Source organism: Anguilla anguilla, chromosome 6 (genome assembly GCF_013347855.1).
Source record: "Anguilla anguilla isolate fAngAng1 chromosome 6, fAngAng1.pri, whole genome shotgun sequence".
NCBI lineage: Eukaryota > Metazoa > Chordata > Actinopteri > Anguilliformes > Anguillidae > Anguilla > Anguilla anguilla.
The window spans coordinates 49,502,707-49,519,068 of record NC_049206.1 but is presented as its reverse complement, the minus strand read 5'-3'; the positions used below and the strand labels follow the sequence as shown (position 1 = coordinate 49,519,068).

Sequence of the window (16,362 nt, the reverse complement as noted above, 5' to 3'; positions counted from 1 at the left end):
CAGAAGTTCCATGTAAATTGTATATTGCTGAAACTATTTAATATACATAGTTATAGACGTAAGAGTGAACTTCGGCTCGTAGGCCTATGTATTTTTTCTTTCAAACTTGTTCCTTAATTTAAATTACAACAAACACTCTTTGTCTGTTGATTACTTAGTTTACATAATGATTCAGGGATTTTACTTTAATCGTCAGCTATGTTTTTTCAGGAAACGTATATTGCATGGCCTCCCTAACGCTAAGTGTCGCTGTACTAAAGATATTTTTTTAACCTACGCTACTAGCCGTAAAAGCTTTACCCTCTTCGCTTTCCGTCCGACAGCGTGTTGTCCAAGTTTAATTCTTCCCGGAGTGAGTTCGAATTGTATTTTAAACGCCGGGGAACAGAGCAACATGGGGGCACGCGTAACACGGGCGTTTAGGAATTTTAACTTGGAAAACCGGGCTCACCGAGAAATCGGAAAGGCAAAACCTCTTGTTGCCCCCCGACATCCTTCGCACAAGGATACGACAGAACAAAGTAATTAACTTTACTAGCTAGCTAGGTTAACGCTGGCAAGAAAACAAAATTGAAGTAATGTTTGTCATTGAGGGTGAAGAGTGTCGAATGAGCTAGCGAGCATAGCTAACACGTATTGCCAAGGATGTGGCGCTTGCTAGCTAGCCATTAAACGAACGTTACCTTTTAATATGAATTTTCAGGACAAAGTAAACTTGTCAGACGACAGAAGAGTATTGTATAGGCTACTGTATTGCTAACGATTCCTAAATTGATCTTCGTGTTTCGTCTCTTAGCTGGCATGGACTAACGTTAGTTCCGAATGGGTAATAGGAACGCGTTTACCAGAAATTTCTGTCAGTTATCATACGTTGTGAGTGTAGATGTAGAAGTTAATTTAATGCAGTTTAAATCAGCCTATAGCAAGCTAACTTTGTTCTTACTAGGTTATCAGTCTTGTACAATTAGTTTAATTATACCCAAAGTAATGTATTATTGAATTGGTTAGCCATACCCGATACTTATGAAAACAGTATTTAGTAACTAACTAGCTTTTGAAGATTTCAAAACTTTGAGTTCAACATCTAATGTGAAATTAACTATATCATTTGAACCATATCCTTTGTTTTTCAGCACCCGAGATTGATAAATCCATCCATAAGAAAGATGACCCATTACTGTCCTTGCTGAAGTCGGTATACGTGGAGTCAAAGGACCCTCCTGCGCAGGTGAGAGGCACAGAAAAGCTGATGCATTTGCTTCACAGTAATGTCGACCAACAGTTCTAAGTTATGCATTGCATTGCAGATACATCAAGTTGGCAGTTTTAGCGGGAGGTTAGAACAATAGGTTAGGCTAGCTAGCGAGTAGTAGCGCGGTGGCTTCCTAGAACCGTACAACTGTGTGCGAGTGGACAGTTTTGAGGCGTGCACATCACTGTTAACTCTTAGTTTTAATAACGCCTCATTTGTCTTGGTGTTTTTTTGGTTGGTGTTTGGGCGTGTTGTGGGACAATAACTTGGAGAAAGGTTATTATTGCCTTCTTGCAATTACACAGGTCATGAAACAGTCGCAAGCAGAGACCTTGGAGGATGAAGAACGCAGACCATTGAAATTCAGTCTGCCTGGGGACCCCTATGGCATGTTGGACATCACAGATGTCCCAAAAGGCAAACTATCAATTGTAGAGGCTCTCACAGCTCTCAACAACCACAAGCAATCTCCAAAATCATGGACCCCTGAGAGGATCGCCCAGGAGTACTCTTTGGACTTAAAAGACACAAAAGCACTTCTAGAATTTTTTGTCCCCTTCAATGTCAAAATTAAACCCCCAAAGACGGAGGAGCCCAAACAGATTAAAGCCACCTGACGTCGGCATCTAGTTTTACCTGACATGATGGACTGCATCAGGCTTTTGTGTATACACATTTTTGTGTGAATGAATATATTTCTGATGAATGTGCATTTTTTTAGATCTGTTTTTAGATCTTTACATTGCCAAGATAATTCAAATGGTCATCGTGAAGAAAGATATGGAAAAACATATTTATTGATTTCTATATTTTGAATATTAAAATATTTAAACATTATCTTATAGTTTGTATTACATCTGATTCTTTTGCATCCATCTGATTCTTTTGCATCCATCAGTTTCAGTTCTTCCAATTGTTCCAGCTCAGTTCACCTAATTTACCGTGTTATGCTAACTAAACTGTGGCTATCAGTACAATTTTTTAGAAATGAAGTTATGATGCATATCTGAGTCCATCAGACAGTTCAGATCCAGGTTGAGCGAGTAAGCCTTGGAACAACAGATGAATCTTGTAAAGGTGATAGGTGGGAGCAAAAGACTGTTGTCATGATCAGGGTAAGTAACTCATTCTACCACTAGAGGGCCATGTCTGTAAATGAGTGAGTTGTCCTCATGAAACCTTACATGGGAGGGGTACAGCCTTGGTCACCTTGAAAGGGAAGCTGAGAGACTTGCAGTTTTTGGGGACCTGGTGTGCCAGCATCATGGTTCTGAAGCAAATATGTTCTGCAGTTGAACATCCATGGGCAATATGCATATTTGGTCCATACGTGGGTAATTTGTGGCAGGAAGAAATGTCTACACTGGCACAATTGAGAATGTGTTCTCAGAGGAATCAGATTTTATGTGTCCATGACAGTGCTGTTGTATCCTACAAGAGTCTGAACAAGCCCCTGTTTTTGTTTAGGTCGTCTACTTGTTTAGGCAAGTAGATCCAGGTCTCCAGATCTAGATTATGCTAGTGAATTTCAATGCCATCCAAAGTAAATTTGCCTGAAAACAGGGAATGATTGAGTCATCATTGAATGAATGTGTAGATTTGAACAACCATTCTGCCATGGTTTGCCTGGTGCAAACTGTACTATAGACCTTTATGGGATATTTAAATTATGTTTAGTGCATGTTTTCAAGAAAAATAACAACAGCTTTATTTTAAGAGAACAATGGTTTGTTTTGACTCACTGAGTAATTGATGACACATTCCAGACAGCATCAGTGTTCATACTTAGCTATTTCGATTGGCAGTATTCAATCCTAATAAATAAATTGTAATTCTTGATTTCAGTGGGTGGTTCTTCAGGTGTTTGTACGTGTGTATGTGCAAATTATTTATCCTACAGCATCCCCCAAAGAAGAGTTTAATACTTCAATATGATTCCATACATGGTGTTGGAGCTCTACTGACATTAACTGGGGTCATTGTAAATCCTGGCTTACCCTTTGTTTGAACATACACTCTTTGAGAAAGAAAGCCTTTGTATTCTGCTGGACAATATAAAAGTATACGCCCATTTGGTCAATTCTTTATCTTAAGCAAATGCATTTATTACTATATTCTCTTAAAACAAAGTACAGAAATCAGTACGTATGCTCACTCAATAGATAGTAAGCTTGTGTGTGTAGAAGGGCAGATATTTAGCTTTTATTAAAATTTCATACATTTTGTTTCACCATGCAGAAATTGCAGCAATTTTTATTCATCAGCCATGTCTGAAACAGCCTCTTGAATACTGTGTCCACACAATATATAGCCTACTATCTCCTAAACATACTGCCTACCGTTTAGTGCATATTTATGGTACTCACTGTACATGTCTGGCTTCCACCAATAAGTGTCGGCTGAAAAGGGGTAATGCTGTGTAATCTCACTTGACAAGAGTGATAGGAGTCCCATCTCACCCAGCCCATTTCTCTACTAAGGGAATGTGGGGGAAAGAGGCTACATGCAGCCAAGGGAGCCCTATCAGCCCATGAAGAGGAACTGTCACCTAGGGGCCTCTATCTGATAGAAGGCAATTCTTTTGGGGGCCCAGCAATGGAAGCAGGTTCATCTTCCCCCATGCGTCACTGCCAGAAATACTAGCCTCTGAATCATCTCCAAACTCTCATGGAATTTCTACAGGCAAATTGCGAAACCAGATTTTTATGGAACATAACAAAAACAGTTCCACCACCCCTCAAGTAACAATATGACCATGCATCTAAGGCATATTCCTAACATATTCCTGTATATAGCACTTTGAGAAAAATAGCTTAGTCTTGCTTAGTCTATACCCTTAGCGCTACAATACACATTCTATACTTAGTTCATGAAGCAACCATTGCATTTATGGTTGCACATTAGTTATGTGAAGGGGGGGGGGTGATTGTAAATCAAGCACTTGCAAATATTCACCAAGTCACTCGTTAATTTTCACGGAGAGACTGGCAAATTTTTCTACCAAGACGAAAAACGTTCTATGATTATCCACCTAGCTGTAGGCTAGTCAAGATACTACACGTGCCTTCTATCTCCTACAACCAAACTTAAAGTGAGGACGACTCTCAGTCACCATTGGGTGGTATAGCATTCCCACAGGTCAAAAGCTGATATGATTGGTTAACATCCCAGTCACTTACACGAGACTCAGGCTGTGATTGTTGTTCTTTTTACAGTGTCGATTTTACATTGCAGCTTCCGAGTCGAATCGCTCATTTCTTAAGTGGCGTGTGGTAACGGGAGTGTATCTAGTTTTAGATGGAGCTGTATGTGCAACAGTGTAACGTAAAGATTGGGGTGCAGCACTTCAACGTTTTCAGTGAACGCATAGCTGATGTTTAACTACAGCGCGACCAAATCAAGGATAGAATCGGAATCGCAAAATAAAGTCTTTTGTGACCAAAGGTGGCGTTACAAAATGGTTTTGGTAGTGAACTAGTTAGTTTTTTTCAATCCAAATGATCGCCGACTAACTGTAAAGTTATCTTGCTAATTATGCTCCTGCCCATGCCCCGATGATGGATTTTAAAATCGGAAACCTGAGTGTCGACACCTCACAAGCTTTCAAAAGGGGAAGAAAAAGCACCAGTTGGATCGATACTATCGGAAGCATGGATAGGTTGGAAGACTGAGATGCCTTGCTTGGAGTCTTTGTTGCTTACCGTACTCCTCTCCTAGCTAAGTAGCCAACATTAGTAATGCTACAGCTATCTAATTAGCTATCTTACCGGTCTACCATCTCATCGTGCCTGAAAACAACAAGAAAAACAGGTAGATTAAATTTTTATTTATTAAAAAATGTAGCAGTAATGTTCTAATGTGTGTAAACTTTTAATGGAATTTGTGTTCCCTATTAGCCTAATTGTAATGCTACTGGTTAAGTTGATTTGCTATTGGTGAATCGATCCATAACTGCAATAGCCTATGTTCCTTATTGAAAATAGTAAACGTGTATTTGATGGAATAGGCTATTAACTGTTGATAATGTTGTATTTTAAGTAGCAAGCGGATATCCTTTTTAAAAGCGACGGAATAAAATAAGATGTAGTAATTTTACCATCGCATTTATCATATTTGCAATACCTGTGGTTTATTGCCAGACAGCTGATTTATTTGTGATGTAGGCCTACCTGTAAATAAAACTCAAATTTTTAAGTAACACATTCAAGGTTTAAAAAATACACATTAGCTATTCCAGTTGTGAAAGAGTATGCTGCTTATTCAACGTGAAATGAAGCGGATATGGAATATGGGAGGAGGGTAGCCTATATATTACATTTAAGTTTACACAAAGACACGGTGTCCCAGAATTTAGTAGGCCAACTAGTCTACATTTTATATCTTTGATGCAAACGTGCTGCGTATGTGTTCTTAATGCAGACCTGTACGACCACTCCTGCGAATCATTCGGATGACAGAACATCCTGTTTACAAGGTAGGCCATATCTTTGATTATTAAAGAGGTAAAATAAATGGGCTAAAGTGAATCATATTTAAATGTATAATATTGCCCTTTGATTTAAAAAAAATATGTGTTTTAAAAAAAACTAAACGTTTAACCATCTGAACCACTTGTAAAGGCTACTTGTTTTAATAAAAATAAATGTATCAAATTGAGGATGTCACAAATACTCCTTTGACTAGCTACCAGTAGCCTATGTTTTCAATGCAGTAGACATTGAATACAATAGGTAACATAATAGGTCCTTGGTTTATTTTATGGGTGTTTTCCCATCTTTGGATTGTAGTGTATGCATTTTACATTTGTGTGAATTTTATCTTTTACTAATACTTGCTAGGATGAGAAAATGGTCTCCCATACAGTTTAACCTTAACTACTGACATTAGAAGGGGGCAGAAATTGATTTGACCTCAAAAATCTGCATTGCTTTACTTTGTATTTGCTGTGTGTATCTGAAAAAGTGACTCGTATGACCACACTAAACACGCATTTCATAGTTGCTGATTATTCATGAGCTCTCTGAAACACAATACCAAAGATGATACTGATTGAATCTTGAAGATCCAAATCACTTTTCTCACTAATATTGCCGGATATAAAATTACCTTTCCTCTTTAAGAACCATAGGCCCGGAACCAGTGTCGATCCCCTGGTTTTCATCCTTTCATTTTATACACATTTTTTGATATTCCTGATACCCTGTCCTGCCTTTTGCAATTTCTTTTTATTTCTATAACATTTATTTTAGGGAACAACAGAACACATCATACTGTGTCAATATCCAGAAAACACTTGAGTTGTTTTAATCAAAGTGAAGGACATATCTCACTACTCTTAGGGGCTACATTGAGCGGCATACGGCATAGAAACATAATGTTTCAAACTGTAGTGCTAGTGTTTCTTGCCGAATTGCCGCAACCTAAGCATTCTCTTTTTGTAGTCTCAAGAATAATGTTTTAAAATCAATTCCAGGGTCTCTACTACTTTGGGAGGATGATGATAATATGAAAGATGACAGGCCTACTCTCAGTTCATATTATGCCACATACAGTTTTTTTTTTTTTTACTTTTTCATGTTTTCCCCATTGTAATTAACATTCTGGCAATTATCAAAAGGAACTGGCTGGCAGGATCTGCCAACAAGTGTAAAAATGACCTTATATGAAGCATCCCATTTTCATCTGCCTCCTACCTTGTTTCCATGGAGACTCAAAGCAAATATAGATCGGTGTCCAAAGTAACTAAATGTATAGTGATTAATCTGTGGTAAAGAGTACTGTAAAAAATGAATAAATACTAACATATTCAGAGTCGGTTAAGCATATGTGTATAGACCTGTCTATAACATTGCATGGTGAAATGGTATTGCTGCAATATTTTGGAGTGTAATTTATGGTATGTAAATAATGCGGTAACTCGCTGGTGGGTTCAAATCAAATTTTCTATAGAAAGTGGAAAATTGTACCTATTTTATGGTAGTTTCGTGATTTTCTTTAATTTGGACTATATGTTTGAATAACTGTAAATGTCTCTCTGGCATTTCAATGCATTTAGTGAATGTACACACTAATCAAAGGCAGCATTCAGCATGATCTGTCTATGTAGCTTCATACTGAAGTAGAACTGATTTCACATCATATTTCTGCCTGCGCCTTAACACGTCTCTGCAAATCTTAACACAGGCTGTGCTGACGATTTAGTCTGAGTGATCACTTTAAAGGGCAGTAGCATTTTTAAAAGGACAGAACAACATCCAGATACTAGGCAGCTGGTTGCTAGGTTCCAAAACTACTCGGCATGCGGCGTTATCACTGACTCGCAAGGTACCGAGCGAAGCCCTTTTCTGCGGTTACTATGGTTTCTATGGATATATGTTTCCCCCTCGGGGAAGCAGTCGTCAAATTTCTCAGGAGCCCTTTAAGCAGCTGGAATAGTTCTGCTGTCTGCATTCTGTGAAAGATTCATGACAGACAGTGTTCCCCCGTGAAACAAATGTGTTCAAATTAACTACCGTTTTCTGTGGATTTACACCAAAATAAATGGCTTTGAACAAGAGATTGTTTGCTTTGAACAAGCTACCGTGCTCTAGAAATAATTGTCCTTGACACTTAAACAATAGATGTGTTTGTCTGAGCTGGCTTTTGATGTTTTTGATAGAATTGGCCATTTGGGCAGTTTTTTAAATGGGCGATATGAACACAGCGTAGCCAATATACAGTACTGCAGGCAAAAGCCCCATGTAATTAGTTACGGTTAATGTGTTTATTGTATTGCAAATTGTTACAAACAGTTAAAACATCGAAAAAAGGAAGTAAAAAAGCTCCATATAAATAAATAAACAAATAAAATAGTGCAAAATAAAAATTGAGCTTACATCCAAAAAAATCCAAGCCACTGTATAGTAAGTAAATAAAGGATGAAAAGGAAAGATAATTAGAAGCCTTTATTAATTGGCTTGTCGAAAAGGACAATAAAAATGGCAACACGTTTCGACCAACAGGTCTTCATCAGGGCGTGTATAAGGAAGAGGAGTAACTTACTAATATACAAACCAATCGGGCAAAAATGCACATAGAAACCATTAGAGCTAACCACATGACCAGTATAGCAGGCACCATCACAATAGGTAGCAATCAACACCAATCAAGCAAAGATGAGACGTTTACAAAATTGATAAATGACAAAGGACAATGTGTCTGAATAAAAAAGCATTATAAGAATAAAATAAAATCACTCTCCTCTTTTAAACCCAGATAATCCAGTGCTTCAAAAGTATGGATCCAAAATGTTTCTCTCTGCAGTAAGCACTGCAATCTATTGCCCCCCATATGGATGGTTCAATAAATTCTATGCCCTCTGTGCGTAAGAGTGCCCCATTGTTATTGTGAAACTAGGCAAAATGTGAATGCAAAAACATTGTAGTTTCACTTTTTTTGTAACAATTAAGGCACTGCATATTCTGTCATTCTACCAAAAGTAACCAATTACATTTGATTGTCAAATTATTATACGTAGCGTAATTATCATGGAGTGACTCGTGAGAGTTAAATAAGTGGAGTGTTTAATAATTAACATACCGTTGAATTGAATAGACATTCTGTCTCCTGATCATTGAGAGTGCAGGTAACCTATGCTGAAGATATTAAATTTCAAATATTATATTACAAGCAATATAGTAACATTTGAATACGCTCTGGCAATAGTAAGTCTGAAATTGGTTTCTTATATCCTTTTCTTCTCTCTCTCTTTTTTTATAGATAATAGAGAAGAAAAATATCTTTCGTTTCCCACATTCGATTTGATTTTCCACATATCTTAAAAGTGGACAGTTGTTGGGAATTCATATAAGCAAAACAGCTAATGCAGATTCAGTCTCTTCGCTGAATGCTTGGTTTATTAAAAACGTCCTTGGGCCCTCCTGTGCTTTTGAAAAGGTGGCGCTCCCTTCTTGGACATGATGCAGATTTATTCATACACGGCCCTGCCGACTGTCCTCAGAAGTGCACTGAGGTGAGCCTTTCAACAATCTGGGAAGATAGACCAAGAAGTGAAATAATCCACATGGGTGATCCATAGGTGGCTTTACCCTGACAGGTAGCCAATAATGCTGGACCAAAGCATTGCCTCTCCATAAATCTAAAATTTATTTAATTTACGTGTGATGGAGGGGTGTTGTGATGCATCGATCCGGATCGATGGATTGCTTCAAAGGGCAATGATCCAATCCGATCGATACAAGATGCGACAGTTGATCTGTAACGTTATGAATCATAGCTAAATGAAAATGTCCATAATATTACAGCGGTTTGCTCTCTAGAAACCGATTGCGTTTTCCGACTTGACCTCATTCCCACTTCCTCTAGTACCGTTTTTCCGTCTGTCGAATCTGGTGTCAATAATTTTTTGCGCTCTCCACCTCATTTTGGTTGCATGTGTACATTGTTGCATGATTTCTAGCTGGATCATACATGTCGATCGTTTCTTAGTATATTAGATCTTATTGTGTCACAGCACAATTTGTGATATTTCCAAATATCAAACTGTTGCCTCAAAATTGAAATATGTGGTGGTAGTGGTGAAGCCTGAGGTTTACACCCCTTATATGTATTGTAATGGAATGTACCACACAAGGTTAAGGTGGACGAGTGCATTTCCGTGATATGAAACCTGCAGCAGTTATTGGGCTGTGTTCCCCTAGGGCCACTCAAGAGTGTTGAGAATCTGCCATGTCACTTGACAAGTCCTACCTCCCACTGACTAAAAATGATGTCTGAAAAAAAACAATTGAGTATGTATTTTTAATGTACAATGGCTCTAAAGGCTTTCCATAGTGTCCCTGGCAGATGATGGAGTAAAGACAGACATCACAGATGTGCTCAAAAACATGATTAATAAAACATTGCCCTCTCAAGTATTATTATGATATTCCTTACAAGAAAGGAAAATCATCTAACAATTACAGCAGTCATAATGAGCTGCATAGTTTAAATTTTGTGATTTTTGTAGAGTCTGTTAAATATCTAGTCAACAGCATAGCATTCAACAAATTTATCAAATTGTTCCTTAAGAATAATAATAATTATAAAGCGACAATTAATAACTATATAACTAAATCTGATTATTATTATTATTCTGCTGAGTGATCATCTTTGCCATGTTGTGTAGGGCTATAAAACTTGAGAGGAATGTAAGTGGAACATAAATGGCCTTCTGTTTTGGCATATGTTGCGGTTTATTTTTTGTTTACACAGATTTAGGAGTGGAACAGTGGTGTATAAAGATCTAGTGTTAGATCTGTGGGGGTTAAAGATTGAACCGGACAACAGGTTCTCCCTTAAATTACTTAACAATTCAATTTAGCTGTTTAGGACAAAAATGTACAGTTGGTACTGTAACCATATTGTAACCTTTTTTTATGAAGCATCGGAGTAAGAAGTTTGGGTTTAGAATATCTTCAGAGCCCTGCAGTTTTTTTCCACTTTATGACACTGTTGTCAAGGCAGATAGAACCTATTCAAGGCAACACATTGATTTCCAGCAAAGGTGTTAAGATTATTGTTGCAGTATTTTTATTCATAGCTGACAGGTTTGGGTTAGGTTCATGGTTTCATTTTTATCGCAGTTTTAAACATACTGTCAGAGTTCTCTTTTTTCACTGGATCAGTCTCTTTGTAAAATGTTCAGGGGCATTTCGCCTTTTCCCCTGATACATTGTACACAGCCTATTTAACGAGCCACTGCGTCAAAAGTACCAGTTAGGCTATTTCACCGCATAATGATAGTGATGGAGGTTTCGTGATTTTATTTAGGCCTACATTATTTCATTAATGTAATTTCCAAAACGTTTATTTAGCAGTTGTCTAGTGAAATGTATCGTTCTTACGTTATTTATTTTTGCAAATGACAAACCTGTGAGTATGCAAACATGACAGTTGCTGGGGTAGCCTTTGTTTTGCTTTGTTTGTTCCGAGTACGCACGTCGGGCCAGATCTATTGATTAGGAGTGTGTTTTGGCTCAAATGCACAGGACAGTAATACTTGAATGGTCTGAACAACCTGCTCAGCACGGGTTCAAAGACAAACATGGGCCAGTAACAGCCGAATGCTGAGATTTGAGTGGTACAGTATACTTTAACGCACTTCTGGAATTTGCCTTTCTGAACTAGAATAATTCATTTAAAAATAACCATGACATTAGACATTACCCAAAGGTGGGTGTCAGGATAACCTGAGAATTCCAAGGTAGAGTAGTCTAACTGTCTTGAGGAAATGTTGCATTTCTTTTGTGCTAGACTGAAAGTTTCTCAGAAATGTCTGCAGTATGACATTTGTCGTGGAGTCACTGTAAACCGCACAAGGTTTAAATAACAGTATCCTGTGTTTACAGAGGTGATAAGCTTTTTTTATTGCAGTCTGAAGTTGTCCTCGGATGAACATTTACTCTGCTTAGTGATACGATCTGCTAAAATGTCTTCTAGCCCATAAAACGCTCTGAGCTGGAATGGATGTGTGTGACACCTGGGCACCGCTGCTTGGTTACAGAATGTTCACATTTTCATTTATTTTTTATAAATATTTCTTAATTTTAGCCTATTCCCTGTAATAACATTATTTGTTCAGTTGGGAGGCATAATGTTTAACCATTATTTAATCTTTTCCCCCATCCCAAAATGAATAACTACTGGGTATTTAGGGTCTAGTTCCCGTACATCTGAGTTTAGCGCTTTATCTATGTGCATAAAATCCTCTTCCTTCTTTTTATCTACCAGTGGTGGTTGGCAGCCATTTTGGCACAGCTCATCAGTCATTTATTGAACTGTAGAAAGGAGCATGAAATGGCCAGTTTAAGTGCAGGAATTGTTTGATTTCTGGATAGGGATAACAACTTTTCAAGTCAATTAAGGATACCATAGTCCTCAATCTTAGAAAAAACGCCACAAAACATTTTTTCACCACCATCACTGCAATATCTGAACATTAGGAGTGGTTATCATTAGAGGGGCTAGTAGAATGCATGTCATGAATTTGTCTAAAAGCTCTTTTAGCAGTCTAGTTTCCAAATGAGGTCTCCTATAAAAATTACAGAGCAGGTTTTTTGAGTCCATCATTAATGAGGTCACCTTAGGTCATTTTTGAGCTGTCTTGGATGTTGCGAGTGGCCAGATGAGAGGTTGGCTTTACACTTCGGGCGGCGAAGCATTGATTGTTTTCTGTCCAAGATACTAAAAACAGATGTGCGGTGAATAAATGATCAGGGGTGGGTGTACGGAAGTGCCCTATGTTTTGGTTCTGTTCTGTTTGGGGGGCAGAGCTCTGCAGTTGGTCATTTGTCGTGGATCAGTTCACATTCGGCCACTGCGACATACGCAGTGTTGTTGAAAAAATTTAGTTTGGCAGTCTTTTTTCTTCCCCCCAACCCCGTACACTTTTTGATGGCCGCTTCCACTGACGCAAGTTGCTCCCCCCCACTGAGAATTAAATCTGTGAATTCATCCAGCCAGCCAGAGGTACCAGCTGCTACCCTGCCAACTCCTGTGACATTTCCAGAATTTTCTATTCACACGTCCCGGGGAGGATCAAAAATATACGATGTGAGCAGGGGGGGCTGGGATGAGGTGAGGTAACTTCTTCTGTAGTTTTCCTCTCTGTTTGTCGCCGTCCTGTCCGCTGAGACACAGCCTCATCGAGAAAGGGCTTCCTCACAGCCCGACGCGGGGAGGATTAGCGGCTAACACTGCTCGTTCTGTTAAACACCGAGGGGATTTCACGGGCAGGAGACACTGTCTCGGTCGCTGCTCGTCGCCTTTCGCGGAGCTTCGTCACGAAGACGGCGTGCCGTTTTGTCTATCATCTCCTGCTTATCGCACATTAGTGCCAAACATGGAAGGCTTTGTCAGCCTCGGGGCAAACATACTGTTATGCCCTGCCAAAGGTGCATGACTCAAATTTACTAACTTTGATTTGTATTTCTCCCCATTCATTTGATACATTACTGTACACTGAAATCAGATTGAAATTATGGTACTGTTTTTGATTCTGAAATACAAAACCACCAGACATACAGTTGATGGAGTACTATAATACTAATGTGTATGCAGCCTGGAGCATTCTAGCGTTTTTACATCCATAATTTGCAAAAATTGATTGATGATCCATCTCACCATCATTTGTATCCTATTTCTATCCATCATTTGCAAAAGAAAGTTTTAATTCCTATTGTCTTCAATTATGCTACATACAGGCAGTTCTGCTGACCTGCCATTTAAATAGATTTTTACATTCTATACTTGCGTATTTTAGATAATAATAGCTAAAAAAACAATTGTGTTGGATTCATTTTAACCACTGAAAGTTAAAATAATTACATCAGAGTAGGGTAGCACAAGCTCCTGACGGTTTTCCAAATGCTCTCTTAATCCTGCAATGCGGTTGAACAAACCAGAATGAGCAGATAAGAAATGACTGGAATGAGCTGCTTTCCAGTGATGGCGTACATTGTGCTCTAAGCTTGTGCTGTACTAGTGGGCCTGTCTCCCTAGATACAGGGAAGAGGCTGAGTCGGTCTCAGATGAGGAAGCGCAGCACTCGAAAGATCTTCTCCTTCCTGGCGCGAGGCACAGCCAGCTTAGCAACGAAAGAGTGTACTGTAAACAGCATTTGCATGTTTGAAGCGAACGCAACGGATCCCTCGACACCGCGTATGTAAGGCGAGGCTGCGGAAAATTCTGTGGCTTAAATAAAGCACTCGAAGTGAAGTAATTTAGAGTCTTTTGTTATTCCGGACTGCCTTTGATCTCTTAACCGCTCTCCCCCGCTCCGTTTCCCTGCAGGCTGACGAGCTCGCTGAGATGTGTCTGCCGTCGGAGTGCGGTGGAACGGAACGGAAGGCGCCATGTTCGGCGGCAGCGCTCCATTGACCATGCCACAGGCTGTGCCCCCGCACGGCTGGGAAGAATGGTTTACTCCGCTGACGTGCCCCGCGCGGACGCCGCGGAGACCAACGCAACCTTCGACACCTCGGGCGCGAGGCTTCTGAACCTTTCGGACCCGGGTTCCGGAACGTTCCCCCCCACCATGGCCACGGCCTCCGCGGAGAACTGCACCTCGGGCTGCGGGGCGGCGGCGTACGCCGCGACGACGGCCCCCATCCTCCAGGCGGGCGCGGAGGGCGTCGGCCTGCCCCTCCAGGTGTTCTTCCTCATCGCCATCATTGTCATCCTGCTGGTCTCCCTCCTGGGAAACGCGGTGGTGTGCCTGATGGTCTACCAGCGGTCGGCCATGCGCTCGGCCATCAACATCCTGCTGGCCAGCCTGGCCTTTGGCGACATGATGCTGGCTGTCCTGAACATGCCCTTCGCGCTGGTCACCGTCATGACCACGCATTGGATCTTCGGGGACGCGTTCTGCCGGGTCTCAGCCATGTTCTTTTGGCTCTTCGTCATCGAGGGCGTGGCCATCCTGCTCATAATCAGCATCGACCGCTTCCTCATCATCGTGCAGAAGCAGGACAAACTGAGCCCCTATAGGGCCAAAGTGCTGATTGGCGTATCCTGGGTCCTCTCCCTCTGCTTCTCCTTCCCCCTGGCCGTGGGGCAGCCCCGCCTCCAGATCCCTTCCAGGGCCCCGCAGTGCGTGTTCGGCCACTCCACCGAGCCCGGGTACCGGGCCTACGTGGTCCTGACGGCGCTGGTCGTCTTCTTCGTCCCTTTCACAGTCATGCTCTACACCTTCATGGGCATCCTGGGCACGGTGCGCCACAACGCCATCCGCATCCACAGCCATCCGGACAGCATCTGCCTGAGCCAGGCCAGCAAGCTGGGCCTGATGAGCCTGCAGAGGCCCTTCCAGATGAACATAGACATGAGCTTCAAGACGCGTGCCTTCACCACCATCCTCATCCTCTTCTCCGTCTTCACCGTGTGCTGGGCGCCCTTCACCGCCTACAGCCTGTTTTCCACCTTCAGCAGCAGCTTCTACCACAGGGCCAGCTTCTTCGAGATCAGCACCTGGCTCCTCTGGCTATGCTACCTCAAGTCCGCCCTCAACCCTCTCATCTACTACTGGCGGATCAAGAAGTTCCGCGACGCCTGCCTGGACCTGATGCCCAAGTACTTTAAGTTCCTGCCCCAGCTCCCGGGCCACACCAAGCGGCGAATTCGTCCCAGCGCCATCTACGTATGCGGGGAGCATCGTTCGGTCGTTTGAATCTCCCAACTGCAAAAAGACACGGTGGCGGTCCAGTTTAATTTCCCCAAATTCTTACCACATGAATGTGTGTGAATTCATAATAAGTTATGATCGTTCTTTTTTAAAAACTTTGTTTCGAGTCGTCTGCGCCCGGTTTACAAAAACGTGTAAATTAAATGCTTATATGAACGTTTTTTGTTTTTTAAAAATAGTCACAACAAACTGAAACGTTTGTCCTTGTTAATATTTCTATCCGAACGGTCTGTTTGTGCCTATGATTTAGTTCTATGCCAGTCAGAATGCTGCTGTATCTGGTGAAAATGTGCAATTTCAGTGTACTGTACTTTTATCTTGAATGTAATAAAGCGTAGACATTTGTTACATTGTTACCATCGTCTAACTGTGTCTGCCTTCTGGCTGGTCCCGTTGTCCTTACATAAAAGTTATTCATTGGCTTTCTCGTCAGTAATTTGAATCTCTCCACCCACCCCAGAGAAGTGACTCATGAGTTACAAGAAATCAAAGTGATGCAAATGAAGTAGAGCAAAAAGCTGTGCAAATTACTTGGGACAAAATGCTAGGCACATTACCATGGCGTTTAATTCAATCAGTAATGGCGAAGTAGTATCTCAAATCAACCACATATTATTGCAATAGAAATTGACTCATAAAAATGTCCTGATCAGACGAATCTGTCACTTTTGCTTGTAAATGTCTGACACACATTAAGCCTCAGTGATTTGCTTTACATACACACCACATTTCAACCTACACTTCTATGCATTGACTGCATTTTTTATTTTTCCTAGCGACATCCCACAAAACTCATGTTTTCACTTAAAAGGATGTTCACATTCTGTATGTACAGCAGTGGACTTGGGTTTAAGGGGAAACTCTACCCAAAATCATAATTTGGTGTGTG

The 16,362-nt window shown here is 40.7% G+C and overlaps 2 protein-coding genes across 3 annotated transcripts; both read left to right on the top strand.

Annotated features, from left to right (window-relative positions):
- The first annotated feature begins 333 nt into the window (after positions 1 to 333).
- On the top strand, positions 334 to 2,096 carry ndufaf4 (NADH:ubiquinone oxidoreductase complex assembly factor 4). Its single transcript, XM_035421182.1, has 3 exons — positions 334 to 521; positions 1,134 to 1,228; positions 1,558 to 2,096. The coding sequence occupies exons 1-3, from the start codon at positions 395 to 397 to the stop codon at positions 1,867 to 1,869; spliced, it is 534 nt and encodes a 177-aa protein (XP_035277073.1). The 5' UTR covers positions 334 to 394; the 3' UTR covers positions 1,870 to 2,096.
- A 2,364-nt stretch (positions 2,097 to 4,460) lies between these two features.
- Positions 4,461 to 15,830, top strand: gpr63 (G protein-coupled receptor 63). Of its 2 annotated transcripts, XM_035420217.1 has the most exons (3): positions 4,461 to 5,062; positions 5,672 to 5,726; positions 14,084 to 15,830. In XM_035420217.1, exon 3 carries the CDS (start codon positions 14,208 to 14,210, stop codon positions 15,456 to 15,458), a length of 1,251 nt encoding a protein of 416 aa, XP_035276108.1. In that variant the 5' UTR covers positions 4,461 to 5,062; positions 5,672 to 5,726; positions 14,084 to 14,207; the 3' UTR covers positions 15,459 to 15,830. The 2 variants fall into 2 exon arrangements, with proteins under 2 accessions (XP_035276108.1, XP_035276109.1); XM_035420218.1 differs by lacking the exons at positions 4,461 to 5,062; positions 5,672 to 5,726 and adding an exon at positions 12,485 to 13,951.
- Positions 15,831 to 16,362: the final 532 nt, after the last annotated feature.

Coding starts and splice junctions, on each gene's coding strand:
- ndufaf4 (XM_035421182.1), top strand. CDS start 395: ATGGGGGCACGCGTAACACGGGCGTTTAGGAATTTTAACTTGGAAAAC. Junction 522..1,133: donor CAAGGATACGACAGAACAAA/GTAATTAACTTT, acceptor TTTGTTTTTCAG/CACCCGAGATTGATAAATCC. Junction 1,229..1,557: donor CAAAGGACCCTCCTGCGCAG/GTGAGAGGCACA, acceptor GCAATTACACAG/GTCATGAAACAGTCGCAAGC.
- gpr63 (XM_035420217.1), top strand. CDS start 14,208: ATGGTTTACTCCGCTGACGTGCCCCGCGCGGACGCCGCGGAGACCAAC.